Raw genomic sequence first — 17999 nt, forward strand, 5'->3', positions numbered from 1 at the left:
AAATATGCTCGTGGACCAAAAACAGATCTGGCTAATTAATCTACAGTTGAAGTAGGAAGTTTACATACACTTAGGTTGTAGTCGTTAAAACTTATTTTTCAATCACTCCACAAATTTCTTGTAAACAAACTATAGTTTTGGCAAGTCGGTTAGGACATCTACTTTGTGCATGACACAAGTCACTTTTCCAACAATTGTTTACAGACAGATTATTTCACTTATAATTCACTGTATCACAATTCCAATGGGTCAGAAGTTCACATACAGTGGGGCAAAAAAGTATTTAGTCAGCCACCAATTGTGCAAGTTCTCCCACTTAAAAAGATGAGAGAGGCCTGTAATTTTCATCATAGGTAGTACACTTCAACTATAACAGACAAAAAACTCCAGAAAATCACATTGTATGATTTTTAATGAATTTATCTGCAAATTATGGTGGAAAATAAGTATTTGGTCAATAACAAAAGTTTCTCAATACTTTGTTATATACCCTTTGTTGGCAATGACAGAGGTCAAATGTTTTCTGTAAGTCTTCACAAGGTTTTCACACACTGTTGCTGGTATTTTGGCCCATTCCTCCATGCAGATCTCCTCTAGAGCAGTGATGTTTTGGGGCTGTTGCTGGGCAACACAGACTTTCAACTCCCTGCAAAGATTTTCTATGGGGTTGAGATCTGGAAACTGGCTAGGCCACTCGAGGGCCTTGAAATGCTTCTTACGAAGCCACTCCTTCGTTGCCCGGGCGGTGTGTTTGGGATCATTATCATGCTGAAAGACCCAGCCATGTTTCATCTTCAATGCCCTTGCTGATTGAAGGAGGTTTTCACTCAAAATCTCACGATACATGGTCCCATTCATTCTTTCCTTTACACGGATCAGTAGTCCTGGTCCCTTTGCAGAAAAACAGCCCCAAGCATGATGTTTCCACCCCCATGCTTCACAGTAGGTATGGTGTTCTTTGGATGCAACTCAGCATTCTTTGTCCTCCAAACACGACGAGTTGAGTTTTTACCAAAAAGTTATATTTTGGTTTCGTCTGACCATATGACATTCTCCCAATCTTCTTCTGGATCATCCAAATGCTCTCTAGCAAACTTCAGACGGGCCTGGACATGTACTGGCTTAAGCAGGGGGACACGTCTGGCACTGCAGGATTTGAGTCCCATCTGTTACTGATGGTAGGCTTTGTTACTTTGGTCCCAGCTCTCTGCAGGTCATTCACTAGGTCCCCCCGGTGTGGTTCTGGGATTTTTGCTCACCGTTCTTGTGATCATTTTGACCCCACGGGGTGAGATCTTGCGTGGAGTCCCAGATCGAGGGAGATTATCAGTGGTCTTGTATGTTTTCCATTTCCTAATAATTGCTCCCACAGTTGATTTCTTCAAACCAAGCTGCTTACCTATTGCAGATTCCATCTTCCCAGCCTGGTGCAGGTCTACAATTTTGTTTCTGGTGTCCTTTGACAGCTCTTTGGTCTTGGTCATAGTGGAGTTTGGAGTGTGACTGTTTGAGGTTGTGGACAGGTGTCTTTTATACTGATAACAAGTTCAAACAGGTGCCATTAATACAGGTAACGAGTGGAGGACAGAGGAGCCTCTTAAAGAAGAAGTTACAGGTCTGTGAGAGCCAGAAATATTGCTTGTTTGTAGGTGACCAAATACTTATTTTCCACCATAATATGCAAATAAATTCATTAAAAATCATACAATGTGATTTTCTGGATTTTTTCCCTAATTTTGTCTGTCATAGTTGAAGTGTACCTATGATGAAAATTACAGGCCTCTCTCATATTTTTAAGTGGGAGAACTTGCACAATTGGTGGCTGACTAAATACCTTTTTGCCCCACTGTACATTAAGTTGACTGTGCCTTTAAATAGCTTGGAAAATTCCAGAAAATAGTGTCATGGTTATAGAAGCTTCTGATAAGCAAATTGACATAATTTGAGTCAATTGGAGGTGTACCTGTGGATGTATTTCAAGGTCTACCTTCAAACTCAGTGCCTCTTTGCTTGACATCATGGGAAAATCAAAAGAAATTAGGAGACGCGTTCTGTCTCCAAGAGATGAACGTACTTTGGTGCGAAAAGTGTAAATCAATCCCAGAACAACAGCAAAGGACCTTGTGAAGATGCTGGAGGAAACAGGCACAAAAGTATCTATATCCATAGTAAAACGAGTCCTATATCGACATAACCTGAAAGGCCGCTCAGCAAGGAAGAAGCCACTGCTCCAAAACCGCCATAAAAAAGCCAGACTACGGTTTGCAACTACACATCGGGACAAAGATTGTACTTTTTGGAGAAATGTCCTCTGGTCTGATGAAACAAAGATGGAACTGCTTGGCCATAATGACCATCATTATATTTGGAGGAAAAAGGGGGAGGCTTGCAAGCCGAAGAACACCATCCCAACCATGAAGCGTTTTTTTCACAAGTCCGCAATCTGGATCCCTGCACAGTCTCATTGAAGATCTTGATCACTTTTCTAGCCTCTCTGGATTAAAAACTAATTATGACAAGTGCACCATATTACGTGTTGGATCGTAAAAAAAATAGTGTTGACACTACCTTGTTAATTTACCAATAAAACGGGTGGATGGTGAAGTAGACATACCTGGTATAAATTAACTTTCCACAATTAATTTCAATAGAAAGTTAGCAACAATAGATCATATTCTGAAACCATGGCGAGGTAAACACTTGTCTATTTATGGAAAAAATCATATTGATTAACTCTTTGGTCCTATCACAGAATACTTACTTACTAATTTACTTACTAATTGTCACGTTCTGACCGTAGTTCCTTTGTTTTGTCTTTGTTTTAGTACGGTCAGGGCGTGAGTTGGGGTGGGCAGTCTGTTTGCTTTTCTATGTTGGTTTTTGAGTTTGGCCTGGTATGGTTCTCAATCAGAGGCAGGTGTCGTTAGTTGTCTGATTGAGAATCATACTTTGTCCACCTGTGTTTCGTGGGTGTTTATTTCCTGTTTAGTGTTTTGTCATTCACCTTACGGGACTGTTCGTTTGTCGTTTGGTTCAGTGTTCAGTTATTTTATAAAAAATATGAACACTTACCACGCTGCGCTTTGGTCCTTACCTCATTCCAACGACGATCGTTACACTAATGGCACTGCCTACTCCAGATGACTTATTTTTTTAAATCAAATGAGCAAAAAACATTTAATTTTATTTGGAATGCTAAGCCAGACAAAATTAAACGTGCCTATTTCTATAACGAATATGAGTTTGGGGGGCTAAAATTATAAACTATTAAAGCTTTAAACCTCTTACTAAAAACTTCACTCATACATAAGTTATACTTAAACCCAAAATGGTCCTCGAGTAGATTATCACAAAAGGCTCATCCATTGTTCAAAAATGTCTTTTTTGCCTCTATACAGATTACAACTTCTCATTTCCTACTAATTGAAAATGACATTTTGTTTAAAGTATCGCCATGCAAAGCTGGTTACAATTTCAGTTTTATCCTCCAGAAAAGAAAGAACAAATATTACAACAAATGGTTATGGTTAAACTCAAATATACTGATCATTTAAAAAAAAAAACATTCTTTATGGAAAAAATGTTTAAAAATTGTATTATATTTGTTAATGATATTATGAATAGAAACAGAGGAGTTATGTCACATATGCAGTTATCGAAAATATATGGGGGGATCCAAACGTACAACCTCAATCCAAACAACTGATTGCAGCACTACAACAAAAATGGAGGCAAGTGGAAAAGGGAGAAGGTAGGGAACTTGAAAGGCCGTACAGCAAGAAAGAAGCCACTGCTCCAAAACCGCCATAAAACTGCCATATATTAAATATACAAATTGGCTGAAATGAACTGGCATAAATAGAAAAATATTCCAGTTTAATTTGAGGACAAAAATGTGGACAGCTGCACCATAACGGTTGCAAAATAAATGGGAAGATATTTTCGAAGTACCAATTCCATGTCATATGGTTCATGAACTGGTACAAAAAAACTACACTTGATTCAACACTTTAAATTATTATACAACACTTTAAATTATTATATAAAATTCTTGCCACCAACAGAATGCTATGTATATATATATATATATATGTATATAATATGGAGCATAAAACAATCTCAGCTCTGTAGATTTTGCTGCGAAGAGACCGAATCAATAGATAATTCATTTTGGTATTGGCCCTATGTAGCTTGTTTCTGGTCACAGGTACAGGAATGGTTAAAAAAAAATCACTACATGCACTTAAAAACTAACCTTACAAATAGCAGTGTTTGGCGATTTGGAAAGTCATAGTCAGTCAATAAATAATATAATAATAATCATAGGAAAGGTTTTCATCTTTAGCTCATAAACTGTGGATAGTATACAATTAGAAAGGTAAAAAAAATAGGTAAAACATCACAGCCCAATTGAAAAATATATGGCACATGGAAACCAAACGAGGGTGGTCTATGGAGACAGGTGGGATGGGCTGAGTGGCGGGATTAAAGAGCTTGTGTTTGGTAAAGTATCATTGTTATGTGACTGCTTTATATAAAAGTACCATGTATATCAAATGTATATGTAAAATGTATATGTCAAATGTATGTATAAACTCAGCAAAAAAGGAAACGTCCTCTCACTGTCCTCTTAACATGTGTAAATATGTGTATGAACATTACAAGATTCAACAACTGAGACATAACCTGAACAAGTTCCACAGACATGTGACTAACAGAAATGGAATAATGTGTCACTGAACAAAGGGGGGGTCAAAATCAAAAGTAACAGTCAGTATCTGGTGTGGCCACCAGCTGCATTAAGTGTGCATCTCTTCCTCATGGATTGCACCAGATTTGCCAGTTCTTGCTGTGAGATGTTACCCCACTCTTCCACCAAGGCACCTGCAAGTTCCCGGACATTTCTGAGGGGAATGGCCCTAGCCCTCACCTTCCGATCCAACAGGTCCCAGACGTGCTGAATGGGATTGAGATCCGGGCTCTTCACTGGCCATGGTAGAACACTGACATTCCTGTCTTGCAGGAAATCACACACAGAACGAGCAGTATGGCTGGTGGCATTGTCATGCTGGAGGGTCATGTCAGGATGAGTCTGCAGGAAGGGTACCACATGAGGGATGAGGATGTGTTCCCTGTAACTCACAGATTGCCTGCAATGACAACAAGCTCAGTCCGATAATGCTGTGATATACTGCCCCAGAACATGACGGACCCTCCACCTCCAAATCGATCCCGCTCCAGAGTACAGGCCTTGGTGTAACGCTCATTCCTTCGACGATAAACGTGAATCCGACCATCACCCCTGGTGAGACAAAACCGTGACTTGTCAGTGAAGAGCACTTTTTGCCAGTCCTGTCTGGTCCAGCGACGGTGGATTTGTGCCCATAGGCGACGTTGTTGCCGGTGATGTCTGGTTAGGACTTGCCTTACAACAGGCCTACAAGCCCTCAGTCTAGCCTCTCTCAGCCTATTGCGGACAGTCTGAGCACTGATGGAGGGATTGTGCATTCCTAGTGTAACTCGGGCAGTTGTTGTTGCCATCCTGTACCTGTCCCACAGGAGTGATGTTCGGATGTAACGACCCTGTGCAGGTGTTGTTATACGTGGTCTGCCACTATGAGGACAGTCAACTCCTGTCCTGTCTCCCTGTAGCGCTGTCTTAAGCGTCTCTCAGTACGGACATTGCAATTTATTGCCCTGGCCACATCTGCAGTCCTCGTGCCTCCTTGCAGCATGCCTAAGTCACGTTCACGCAGATGAGCAGGGACCCTGGGCATCTTTCTTTTGGTGTTTTTCAGAGTCAGTAGAAAGGCCTCTTTAGTGTCCTAAGTTTTCATAACTGTGACCTTAATTGCCTGTAAACTGTTAGTGTCTTAACGACCATTCCACAGGTGCATGTTCATTAATTGTTTATGGTTCATTGAACAAGCATGGGAAACAGTGTTTAAACCCTTTACAATGAAGATCTGTCAAGTTATTTGGACTTTTACGAATTATCTTTGAAAGACAGGGTCCTGAAAAAGGGACGTTTCTTTTTTTGCTGAGTTTATGTAGCAAAAAAGCTGTAAAAAAAGTTAAAAGATATTTGTCCTCTGAAGAGGGATTAATAGGGATTCATCTTTTTTAAAGAGCTGTCATGTTCGGTGAACTCAAAGCCATAAGTACGGATTATTTAGAATTTGATGGATTTTAACCATTATATTTCAATGAATATAGCACTCAAATAAATGCAATCTGGAGAGTCTAGCTATAAGAATGAATTATTTTAGCCCATTGATTGCTTGAATCAACAGATTGAGCAATGAAGAGAGATTACCAAAACCCAGTGGTGGAAAAAGTACCCAATTCTCATACTTGAGGAAAAGTAAAGATACCTTAATAGAAAATGACTCAAGTTCAAGTGAAAGTCACTCAGTAGAATACTACTTGAGTAAAAGTATTTGGTTTTAAATATACTTAAGTATCAAAAGTAAATGTAATTGCTAAAATATAAAATTGCTAAAATATGTATCAAAAGTAAAAGTATCAATAATTCAAAAATGTATTATTTTAATGTTTTATTTAACCAGGAAGGGCTCATTAAGATTAAAATCTATTTTTCAAGAGCGCCCTGGCCCAGATAGGTGCTGCCTATCTTGCCTTATATTAAGCAAACCAGACAGAACCATTTTCTTGTTTTTAAATTTACGGATAGCCAGGGGCACACTCGAACATATCCCAGATTTTGTGTTAAATGCTCTAGAACAAAGCTTTCTTAGTGCCCAACAAGCTTTCTCTACCCTTAACCTTGTTCTGAAAACCTCCAAAACAAAAGTAATGTGGTTGGGTAAGAAGAATGCCCCTCTCCCCACAGGTGTGATTACTACCTCTGAGGGTTTAGAGCTTGAGGTAGTTACCTCATACAAGTACTTGGGAGTATGGCTAGCTGCAGGCTAAAGTTAAATCTAGACTTGGTTTCCTCTATAGATCTAGACTTGGTTTCCTCTATTGGTTTTCTCTATTCCTCCTCTTTCACCCCAGCTGCCAAACTAACCCTGATTCAGATGACCATCCTACCCATGCTAGATTACGGAGACATAATTTATATATCAGCAGGTAAGGGTTCTCTCGAGCAGCTAGATGTTCTTTACCATTCGGCCATCCGATTAGCCACCAATGCTCCTTATAGGACACATCACTGCACTCTATACTCCTCTGTAAACAGGTCATCTCTGTATACCAGTCTCTTGATGCTTATTTATAAAACCCTCTTAGGCCTCACTCCCCCTTCTGCCAGTCACATTCTGTTAAAGGTCCTCAAAGCACACACATCCCTGGGTCGCTCCTCTTTTCAGTTCGCTGCAGCTGGAACGAGCTGCAACAAAACACTCAAACTGGACAGTTTTATCTCAATCTCTTCATTCAAAGACTCAATCATGGACTTACTTACTGACAGTCGTGGCTGCTTTACATGATGTATTGTTGTCTCTACCTTCTTGCCCTTTATGCTGTTGTCTGTGCCCAATAATGTTTGGACCATGTTTTGTGCTGCTACCATGTTGTGTTGCTACCATGTTGTTGTTATGTTGTGTTGCTACCATGCTGTGTTGTCATGTGTTGCTGCCTTGCTATGTTGTTGTCTTAGGTCTCTCTTTATGTAGTGTTGTCTCTCTTGTCGTGATGTGTGTTTTGTCCTATATTTATATGTTATTTTTTAAATCCCAGCCCCCATCCCCGCAGGAGGCCTTTTGCCTTTTGGTAGGCCATCATTGTAAATAAGAATTTGTTTCTTAACTAACTTTCCTAGTTAAACAAAATATCTGTACTTTGCTATTTATATTTTTGACAACTTTTACTTTACGAAAGACAATAATGTACTTTTTACTGCATACATTTTCCCTGACACCCAAAAGTACCCGTTACATTTTGAATGCTTAGCAGAACAGGAAAATGGTCCAATTCACACACTTATCAAGAGAACATCCCTGGTCATCTCTACTGCCTCTGATCTGACAGACTCACTAAACACAAATGCTTTATTTGCAAATGATCTCTGAGCTTTGGAGTATGCCCCTGGCTATCCGTAAATAAAATATAAAATGGGGCTGTTTGGTTTGCATAATATAAGGAATTTGAAATGATCTATTTATACTTTTACTTTTGATACTTAAGTATATTTGAGCAATTACATTTACTTTTGATACTTAAGTATATTTAAAACCAAATATTTTTAGACTTTTACTGGATGGCTTTTACGTGAGTCATTTTCTATTACATTATCTTTACTTTTACTCAAGTATGACAATTGGGTACTTTTCCCACCCCATTATCCATCATAAACCAGCCCCTCGCGCTTGCCAACTCGCTCTGAGGGCCCTCCGTTGTCACATGTTGCGGAGGAAACTCGGGAGGGTGACCTCAAGAGTAGCGAGAGGGTCAACCCCTCAACTTCAGGACACACTCGTGACTTGAATGACGCAATTCATGTTTCACATTGAAATAATAAAACAAGCATGATGTTCAAAGGAACATATCCCCCCCCAGAAATCAACCAGCTTCCTCCTTGAGTCAGACACCGAGGTCAAGCACAAGTCACACAACAGGACTAGTTAGACAAAAACAACTACCCACCCCCCAAACCCCCTCTTAGAGACCCCAAAGCAGACATACAGGCAGGCCAGTTGAGAACAAGTTTTGGGATGCATTTACTTTGTTACATGTGTCATGCCTTGAAATCAGACACAAACAAGGATGAGGGAGTGATTTGGGATTCAACCACAGAGTCAAAACGAAAGCAAATCGAAGTGCGTCACTACCCACCCCCCAAACCCAAAGAGGTGTCTGGCCCCCTCTTAGAGACCCCAAAGCAGACATACCACCTCTCTTAAAATGTCTGGTAGTCTGTCTGAATGCCTCTGACTGGAAAAAGGGAAGTGAAGTACAGGATGGGAGGAGACCTTTAGACCTTTGGCTGCAGCGGTAGACGCCCTCTGGGAGTCAGTGGTTTGTATGACTTGGTGCATTCCATTAAGCAGTTAGCTGCCCACGGAATTCTACAAAATCGAAGGTAGTGGGCCTGGGAATGTGGGTATGTTTAATTTCATTACAGTCACATCCATTCCTGTTTCCCAGACATAAACATACTCCTACCCCGGTCAACAGCACTGCACCCCCAACAGCAACTCGCCCAAGCCTTCCCCATTTCTCCTTCTCCCAAATCCATTTAGCTGATGTTCTGAAAGAGCTGCAAAATCGGGACCCCTACAAATCAGCCGGGCTAGACAATCTGGACCCTTTCTTTCTAAAATTATCTGCCGAAATTGTTGCCACCCCTATTACTAGCCTGTTCAACCTCTCTTTCGTGTCGTCTGAGATTCCCAAAGATTGGAAAGCAGCTGCGGTCATCCCCCTCTTCAAAGGGGGGGACACTCTTGACCCAAACTGCTACAGACCTATATCTATCCTACCATGCCTTTCTAAGGTCTTCGAAAGCCAAGTCAACAAACAGATTACCGACCATTTCGAATCTCACAGGGTTCTCACAATCTCACAATGCCACAGGGTTCAATTCTTGGACCGACTCTCTTCTCTGTATACATCAATGAGGTCGCTCTTGCTGCTGGTGAGTCTCTGATCCACCTCTACGCAGACGACACCATTCTGTATACTTCCGGCCCTTCTTTGGACACTGTGTTAACAACCCTCCAGGCAAGCTTCAATGCCATACAACTCTCCTTCCGTGGCCTCCAATTGCTGTTAAATACAAGTAAAACTAAATGCATGCTCTTCAACCGATCGCTACCTGCATCTACCCGCCTGTCCAACATCACTACTCTGGACGGCTCTGACTTAGAATACGTGGACAACTACAAATACTTAGGTGTCTGGTTAGACTGTAAACTCTCCTTCCAGACCCATATCAAACATCTCCAATCCAAAGTTAAATCTAGAATTGGCTTCCTATTTCGCAACAAAGCATCCTTCACTCATGCTGCCAAACATACCCTTGTAAAACTGACCATCCTACCAATCCTCAACTTTGGCGATGTCATTTACAAAATAGCCTCCAATACCCTACTCAACAAATTGGATGCAGTCTATCACAGTGCAATCCGTTTTGTCACCAAAGCCCCATATACTACCCACCATTGCGACCTGTACGCTCTCGTTGGCTGGCCCTCGCTTCATACTCATTGCCAAACCCACTGGCTCCATGTCATCTACAAGACCCTGCTAGGTAAAGTCCCCCCTTATCTCAGCTCGCTGGTCACCATAGCATATCCCACCTGTAGCACACGCTCCAGCAGGTATATCTCTCTAGTCACCCCCAAAACCAATTCTTTCTTTGGCCGCCTCTCCTTCCAGTTCTCTGCTGCCAATGACTGGAACGAACTACAAAAATCTCTGAAACTGGAAACACTTATCTCCCTCACTAGCTTTAAGCACCAACTGTCAGAGCAGCTCACAGATTACTGCACCTGTACATAGCCCACCTATAATTTAGCCCAAACAACTACCTCTTTCCCAATTGTATTTAATTAATTAATTAATTTTGCTCCTTTGCACCCCATTATTTTTATTTCTACTTTGCACATTCTTCCATTGCAAAACTACCATTCCAGTGTTTTACTTGCTATATTGTATTTACTTTGCCACCATGGCCTTTTTTGCCTTTACCTCCCTTCTCACCTCATTTGCTCACATTGTATATAGACTTGTTTATACTGTATTATTGACTGTATGTTTGTTTTACTCCATGTGTAACTCTGTGTCGTTGTATCTGTCGAACTGCTTTGCTTTATCTTGGCCAGGTCGCAATTGTAAATGAGAACTTGTTCTCAACTTGCCTACCTGGTTAAATAAAGGTAAAATAAAATAAATAAATAAAATACAAAGATGCATACCCAGTCTCTGATGGTTGGGAATACTTTCCACCGTTAGTTAAAGTACAAACATGCACACACACACACACACACACACACACACTGGTCGAATCAACATTGTTTCCACATCATTTCAATTACATTATGTTGAATCAACGTGGAATAGATATGTTGAATTGACGTGCCTAGTGGGATTGTATCATCACTTGGAAAGGGGAGGCTGGATACAGTCTGTTGAAGATGAAGTGATCTAATCGTTAGCCTTCAGGCACTCTGAACTCTACTTGCAGACAGTGATAACCTCACGTCTTTGGGATAAACTGCCTGGCTAGATTCTACCTACAGTTTCCACCCTACAGAGCAACTCACTTGTGTCCATTGCAGCAGATTTCATCCTGAGGGTTGTAGGTCTCTTCTCCACAGCAGTGTTTGCCTGGATTGTTGAGATGAACGCGTGACTCACACACCATGTCACGGGATGGCCGATACAAGTGGCCACCTGTGGAGCACTGGTGCCCAGCCTCCACCCCACGGTGCAACCTCTGGTTACAGCACAGCACCCGTCGTTCCTCTACAGCATAGGGAGTTTTACCACAGCACTGGGAGAGACACACACCAGTCAGCAGGGTATCAACACACGCGCACACACAAATAACAGACACACACACATACAGACATCTTCATGCACTCACAAACCATAGCATGCAAATACACAAAATTCACACACAATCACAAAAGAAAGCGCTAGAAAAGAAAGTCTGACTTTCTTACCAGTAAACCTGTGCACACATCTTCTACCGACAGAGTGCCGTGATAGAAAAGAGACCCAAAGAGAGCTCTCGTTACTCGTCAGGTACACTCTCACACTGAAGAGGGGCTGTACTACTCTAATTGGTTGCGGAATGGGGCTTAAGTAAATATCTGTGCGGACTAAACTGACATAGTACAGCATATAGCCAAAGTAAAGCTTTCACCACTACAAATAGTCCTTGTTACTGGCAAATCATGGGGCAGATTTTCTCCCTGATATACTTTTAGATCAAACAGCACTCTAGGACATTGGCTTGGAGTATAGGACACCCACTTCCAACTGGGGCCCTGTCTAAACATTCTGAGTGTATTGAAACTAGTCTGTGGACAACGTATAGTTTGACACTTTTAGTTATTTTGACCATTAACATTTTTTTTTTACAAACACATCCGTTTACAGTACAGCATTGTCTTCATGCCTTGACAAACAACTACTCAACAAGTGGGTGGATGATACATTCATTTGACTGAGATTAGCACATTTTTATGTTGCGGAGGAGGTTCAGTGAACTAAATTTAGCTGTAGGCCTAAGCTCTGTGGGCTAATGGACTCACCAGGTTTTTCCCAAGCACCCTGTGAGAAATCTGTCCGGCACAGCAGATGTTGATATCTGGATTGTAAACCTGAGAGCCGCAGCTAGCAACATTGTAGGGACCTGGTTAGAGAGATGGGAAGGAGGGAAGACAGAGATGGTGATGACTCGCATGAAAAAAATACTTGTTTGCTATAGACATCTATAGAACTTACTGCGGCATTCAGAAAGTATTCAGACCCCTAGACATTTCCCAAATTTCGTTACGTTACAGCCTTATTCTAAAATTGATCAAATTGATTATTTTCCTCCTCAATCTACACACAATACCCCACAATGACAAACCGAAAACAGGTTTTTAGAAATGATTGCAAACGTATAAAGAAAAGAAGAAATACCTTATTTACATAAGTAATCAGACCCTTTGCTATGAGACTCGAAATTGAGCTCAGGTGCATCTGTTTCCATTGATCATCCTTGATGTTTCTACAACTTGATTGGGAGTCCACCTGTGGTAAATTCAACTAACTGGACATTATTTGGAAAGGCACACACCTGTCTATATAAGGTCCCACAGTTGACTGTGGATGTCAGAGCAAAAACCATGCCATGAGGTCAAATAAATTGTCCCTAAGACAGGATTGTGCCAAGGCAAAGGTCTGGGGAAGGGTACCAAAATGTCTTCATCATTAAAGGTCCCCAAGAACACAGTGTCTTCCATCATTCTTAAAACGGAAGAAGTTTGGAAACACCAAGACTCTTCCTAGAGCTGGCTGCCCGGCCAAACTGAGCAATTGGGGGGAGAAGGGCCTTGGTCAGGGAGGTGACCAAGAACCTGAGCTCCAGAGTTCCTCTTTGGAGATGGGAGAACCTTCCTGAAGGACAACCATCTCTGCAGCACTCCACCAATCAGGCCTTTATGGAAGTGGCCTGAAGCCACTCCTCAGTAAAAGGCACATGACAGCACACTTGGAGTTTGCCAAAAGACACCTAAAGGACTCTCAGACCATGACAAACAAGATTCTCTGGTTTGATGAAACCAAGATTGAACTCTTTGGCCTGAATGCCAAGAGTCACATCTAGAGGAAACCTGGCACCATCCCTACGGTGAAGCATGATGGTGGCAGCATCATGCTGTGGGGATGTTTTTCAGTGGCAGGGACTGGGAGACTAGTCAGGATCGAGGGAAAGATGAACGGAGCAAAGTACAGAGAGATCCTTGACGAAAACCTTCTCCAGAGCACTGAAGACCTCAGACTGGGGCAAAGGTTCACATTCCAACAGGACAACAACCCTAAGCACACAGCTTTCTAAATATCGTATAATACAATTATAAAACCACTAACTATGAGATTTCACCTTCCTTATAACTGTAAAATACATATTTGTATGTTTAGTGTTAGAGAAATGTACATCTTTTCTAAAAGTCCCTCTTGCTCCCACTGCTGTAAACATCACACAGAGCTCTTGCTTGGCTTCCTGAACTTGTTAGGAACCCGCCTTTCACCCCATATCAATGTTGTCCATCTATGACGAACATAACGTTTTTTGTTTAAAATCTATGAATTATTTTAGATGAATGGCTGTAAATCAAACTCAATGTGCTATGATGTAAGGATTGAGGGCTAGGGTTGGACAATATTACGATATAAATCAGAAATCAACGATGTTTGATAGACATCGTCAATGGCAATAACACCGTGATGCGACAGACGATAATTTAACCTACAGTTGGCAAGACAAAGTATCTGAACCCTTTGGAATTACCTGGATTTCTGCATAAATTTGACATAAAATTTGATCTGACCTTCATCTAAATCACAACAATAGACAAACTCAGTGTGCTGAAACTATTGACACAAATTATTATATTTTTCTTGTCTATATTGAATACATCATTTAAACATTCACAGTGTAGGTTGGAAAAAGTATCTGAACCCCTAGGCTAATGACTTCTCCAAAAGCTAATTGGGAGTTAGGAGTCAACTAACCTGGAGTCGAATCAATGAGACGAGTTAGAGGTTAGAGCCATTCCAGCCATTACAATGAGCCTGTCCACCTATAGCTCTTCCCACCAGCCTCCGATACAAAAACAAAATAAAAAATCAAACTAGTCGGACACCTTGTGCTGTCTTACATGGGTTGCGGCTGAGTATTCCTTCACAGCAGGTCTGGTGACGCAAGTAACGCTTCCCTTGGAGAGATGTAGGGTTCTCACAGCAACCCTCTGTTGTTGGGTTAAAACAGGCACCTCGACCACAGGGCCTCTCCCCTGGCATACTGGAGGCATGCAGAGAGCGAGAGAGATGCAATACAACAACATGCACCTACACATACATAAACAATAAACGTATATGTACACAAACACAAGCATAGTTGTGAAAAACCATGTTAAAAAACAATCATTGTTACGTTTCTAATTATTCCACCACTCTTTTTCTACAGACAAAAGGTTACCAGTTAAACTCCCTTCTTGTGCTTGTTGGCAGGCCATTCAATATCTCGGGCCTCGGCCAAAAGCCACAAGGAAAATAAAGCAATCCCTGACACCTGCAGATTGTTCAGTTAATTTGAAATCTATTGACATGTAGTGGTAGTTTGAATGATATTGCATAATTTGAAACAGATGCCACCCCCAATGTGGCTTTTAGCAACTGAGACATCAAAATTGTTATTTGAAACCCTGACTGTTAATGAAATGGTTGAATGGAACATTAAATAAATAAAAGTGAGGTTCTTTATACGGATGAAGGCAACCTTTACCAGTTTGGAGAACTCGCATCAATTCCCTTCAGCTGAAAAAAAAGAGAGAACAAAATACACACAAAGATGACAAACGATCATAATGTGAAGTTTCATTACAGCCATACAAAACTAGCAGGTTGGCTTTTTACTAACATTATAACTTGATGATGCACAGCAGCTTGCATTGAGAGGCTCTGGGGATAGTGTTTCAGAGCAGCAGCAGTGGCTTTGCTGGTCAAACTGGTGGTCTCCACAGCATCGGTGGTGACTGGACATTTTGGCCAGGACCTTCCTTCCTTTGACAATATTTCCACAGCAAAGCTGGTGGTCTTCATTGTAAAGCTCTGTGGGACAGGTAATAACAATTGATGAGATTTACTGTTTAAAAGAACTCAAGAGCTTTCAAGTGCTACAGTGTTACAAGCTTGACATTGTGAAGGGGAGTGAGTGAACACAGAAGCCGTGAGGTGAAGGTGGTTGTCACAATGAGAATCGGGAAACATCTCCCAAACAGCATTCTGAGTAGACAGACCGCCACTGGGAAATACAGTTTGAGAGCCAAGTCTAAAATGTACACTACAACACCACCTCTGTTTATGTCCTTGGGAAGACTAGCCTTGTTTCCATTGATCATCCTTGAGATGTTTCTACAACTTCAGTGGAGTCTACCTGTGGTAAATTCAATTGATTGGACATGATTTGGAGAGGCACACACATGTCTATATAAGGTCCCACAGTTGACAGTGTATGTCAGAGCAAAAACCACCCCATGAGATTGAAGGAATTGTCCGTGGAGATCCACAGATCTGGAGAAGGGTACCAAAACATTTCTGCAGCATTGACGGTCCCCAAGAACACAGTGGCCTCCATCATTCTTAAATGGAAGAAGTTTCAACCCACCAAGAATCTTCCTAGAGCTGGCCGACCGTCAGGGAGATGACCAAGAACCCGATGGTCACTCTGACAGAGCTACAGAGTTCCTCTGTGGAGATGGGAGAACCTTCCAGAAGGACAACCATCACTGCAGCACTCCACCAATAGCCTTTTTCAATAAATATGGAGTTAGACTTAGCCAACTATTAACGTGATGCAAGAGTAGGCCTACAATGTAGATTGTAGACGAAGCGGAGAGTGCCAAAATCTGCGTAAAATGTCTGATAGCATTTATCTCACTCACCTCTCCAATGTCGGATGATCATGGGCCTCTCGAATGGCTTGTTTTAAAAGCTTAATTTCCCTTTTTATCCCATTTCCCATTTTATTTGAATGCGACTTGTTGGTCCAAGCATATCTTTCATGATCAACTTTCAAATGAATATAAGAGGCCAGTAACCAAGTTCTATCTCAGAAAGTTATGCTTGTGAATAGTCTAAATAAAAGTATGATATGGTAATAATGAGAGAGAGAGAACCAACAATTGCAAGATAGAATAATCGAATGGGCCTCCACTTGACCAAAACTTTTTGGAAAAACAAGTTGTGTGCCGCCGGAAAATCCTTGCAAACCTGGAACAAAAACAAACCTAAAACTGAAACAAAAAATAAACGTTTGCCTATAAACCCACATTTGGATAGGCAACAAATTACAAAACCAATAAATTAAACAAAACAAGTATGAAATTAACCAAATAAATTACAGTGCAAATAGGTTTAAGGCACACAACAGAATATTCTAGCCTAGGCTACATTTATTTTGAGGAAGACATCTGTGAATACAGGCGTTTGAAAATGTAACAAATAAAAAGTGCAATGAAGAACCATTCTGACCATATTTCTTTTCATTATATATTAACCTACCTAAAGGTTTCTAGCAAGGAACACAAGCATGTTCACCTTTTTTGGCTTTAATAGACTGCAGAGTGGGGTAACAATATATTGCCTGCTGTAGGCAGTTTGAAATGCACACTATAACACCACCTCTGTTATTGCCTTTGGGGAGAACAAAACAAACACAGCTACATCATCAATGATTACAGCAAACACGTCAATAGACTGCACCTCACTGACCTTTTCCACAACACTTGGCATGGGGTTGGGTCCTGTTCAGGATCCGTGAGTCACAACACAGTTGGTTGAGTGGGTCGTAGGCCCTCAACCCACAGCAATCTGACACCAGCTGGCTTACATTCAGAGTCAGTTGACCTGCAATGGTTGAATCACAGATAAACACCCACACAGCATATCAATTCAAATTCAGGAGGTGCTGAAAAAAGTATGATTTTAACCCATTTACCAGGTTCGAGTGAATAGGTACAGCAGGAAGCCTGGGTGAGGTTAAAGGCTCTGCTTCCACAGCAGGACAGTCCCGCCCCTTTATGCCGTACTCCTTCACAGCAGGTGAAATCTAGACCGCTATAATTAACCCCGCCGCAGACGTGATCTCTGGGAGACCTGAAAGGCAGAGGCTCATCTTCATGTCTAGAGGGCATTTATCTTCGTCTATATGCAGCACATAAACTAGACATAGACAAACTGGAGTCACAATGCTCACAAATACAGTTACATCATGATGACACGTCTTAATTAAAGAAAGGTAGTAGGATGAAGTTGCCCCTAAACACTGTTCTAAGGTCAGTTTTGCATATCCCCACTAAAGATCTGGGCCCAAGGGCAGCTTCTAACCAGAGCAGAGACAATAAGGGCACTTGCTATACTCACGTGCCGTAGAACTTCCCAGCATGGACGGAGACTGGAATTCCAAAAGCATTGATCTGCCCTGTGAGACAAGTAACATCCCCACATCAAGACAATGTCCTGGCTACGTATTCTGTGAAAAGCTTTCTCAGGTTATGCTGTTAATCTAAGTGTGATATTTGCAAAACACACACTAAGAAAATAGTGTAACTGTAAGTTGCTTTACAGTAAAAAAAAAGAAAAGAAAAAGTAAAGCACTGAATAATTTATTGCTTTAAAAATCGCATATTACAACTGCCTATCAGTGACTGAAGTTGATTAGGATAAAATGCATAAAGATCATTCGATGATAAAATGCCTGAAAAACTGAATAAGGTATTGTCAGGAAGCAACAGTACCTATGGCTGCGGTTAGCG

General features: G+C 41.2%; 1 protein-coding gene across 2 annotated transcripts in view; it reads right to left on the reverse strand.

Annotated features, from left to right (window-relative positions):
• LOC112266661 overlaps positions 1-17999 on the reverse strand; it is a 31481-nt gene that overhangs the window by 8163 nt on the left and 5319 nt on the right. Inside the window, exons 3-10 of one of the 2 annotated variants that reach the window (XM_042297101.1) lie at positions 17608-17665; positions 17183-17340; positions 16957-17091; positions 15104-15294; positions 14969-15000; positions 14328-14485; positions 12228-12328; positions 11232-11461 (exon numbers count right to left, since the gene is read on the reverse strand). In XM_042297101.1, coding sequence (XP_042153035.1) covers positions 11232-11461; positions 12228-12328; positions 14328-14485; positions 14969-15000; positions 15104-15294; positions 16957-17091; positions 17183-17340; positions 17608-17665 — 1063 coding nt within the window. The remainder of the gene's footprint in view (positions 1-11231; positions 11462-12227; positions 12329-14327; positions 14486-14968; positions 15001-15103; positions 15295-16956; positions 17092-17182; positions 17341-17607; positions 17666-17999) is intronic. The other variant, XM_024444341.2, reaches the window with a different exon arrangement.

Source organism: Oncorhynchus tshawytscha, linkage group LG14 (genome assembly GCF_018296145.1).
Source record: "Oncorhynchus tshawytscha isolate Ot180627B linkage group LG14, Otsh_v2.0, whole genome shotgun sequence".
Classification (NCBI taxonomy): Eukaryota; Metazoa; Chordata; class Actinopteri; order Salmoniformes; family Salmonidae; genus Oncorhynchus; species Oncorhynchus tshawytscha.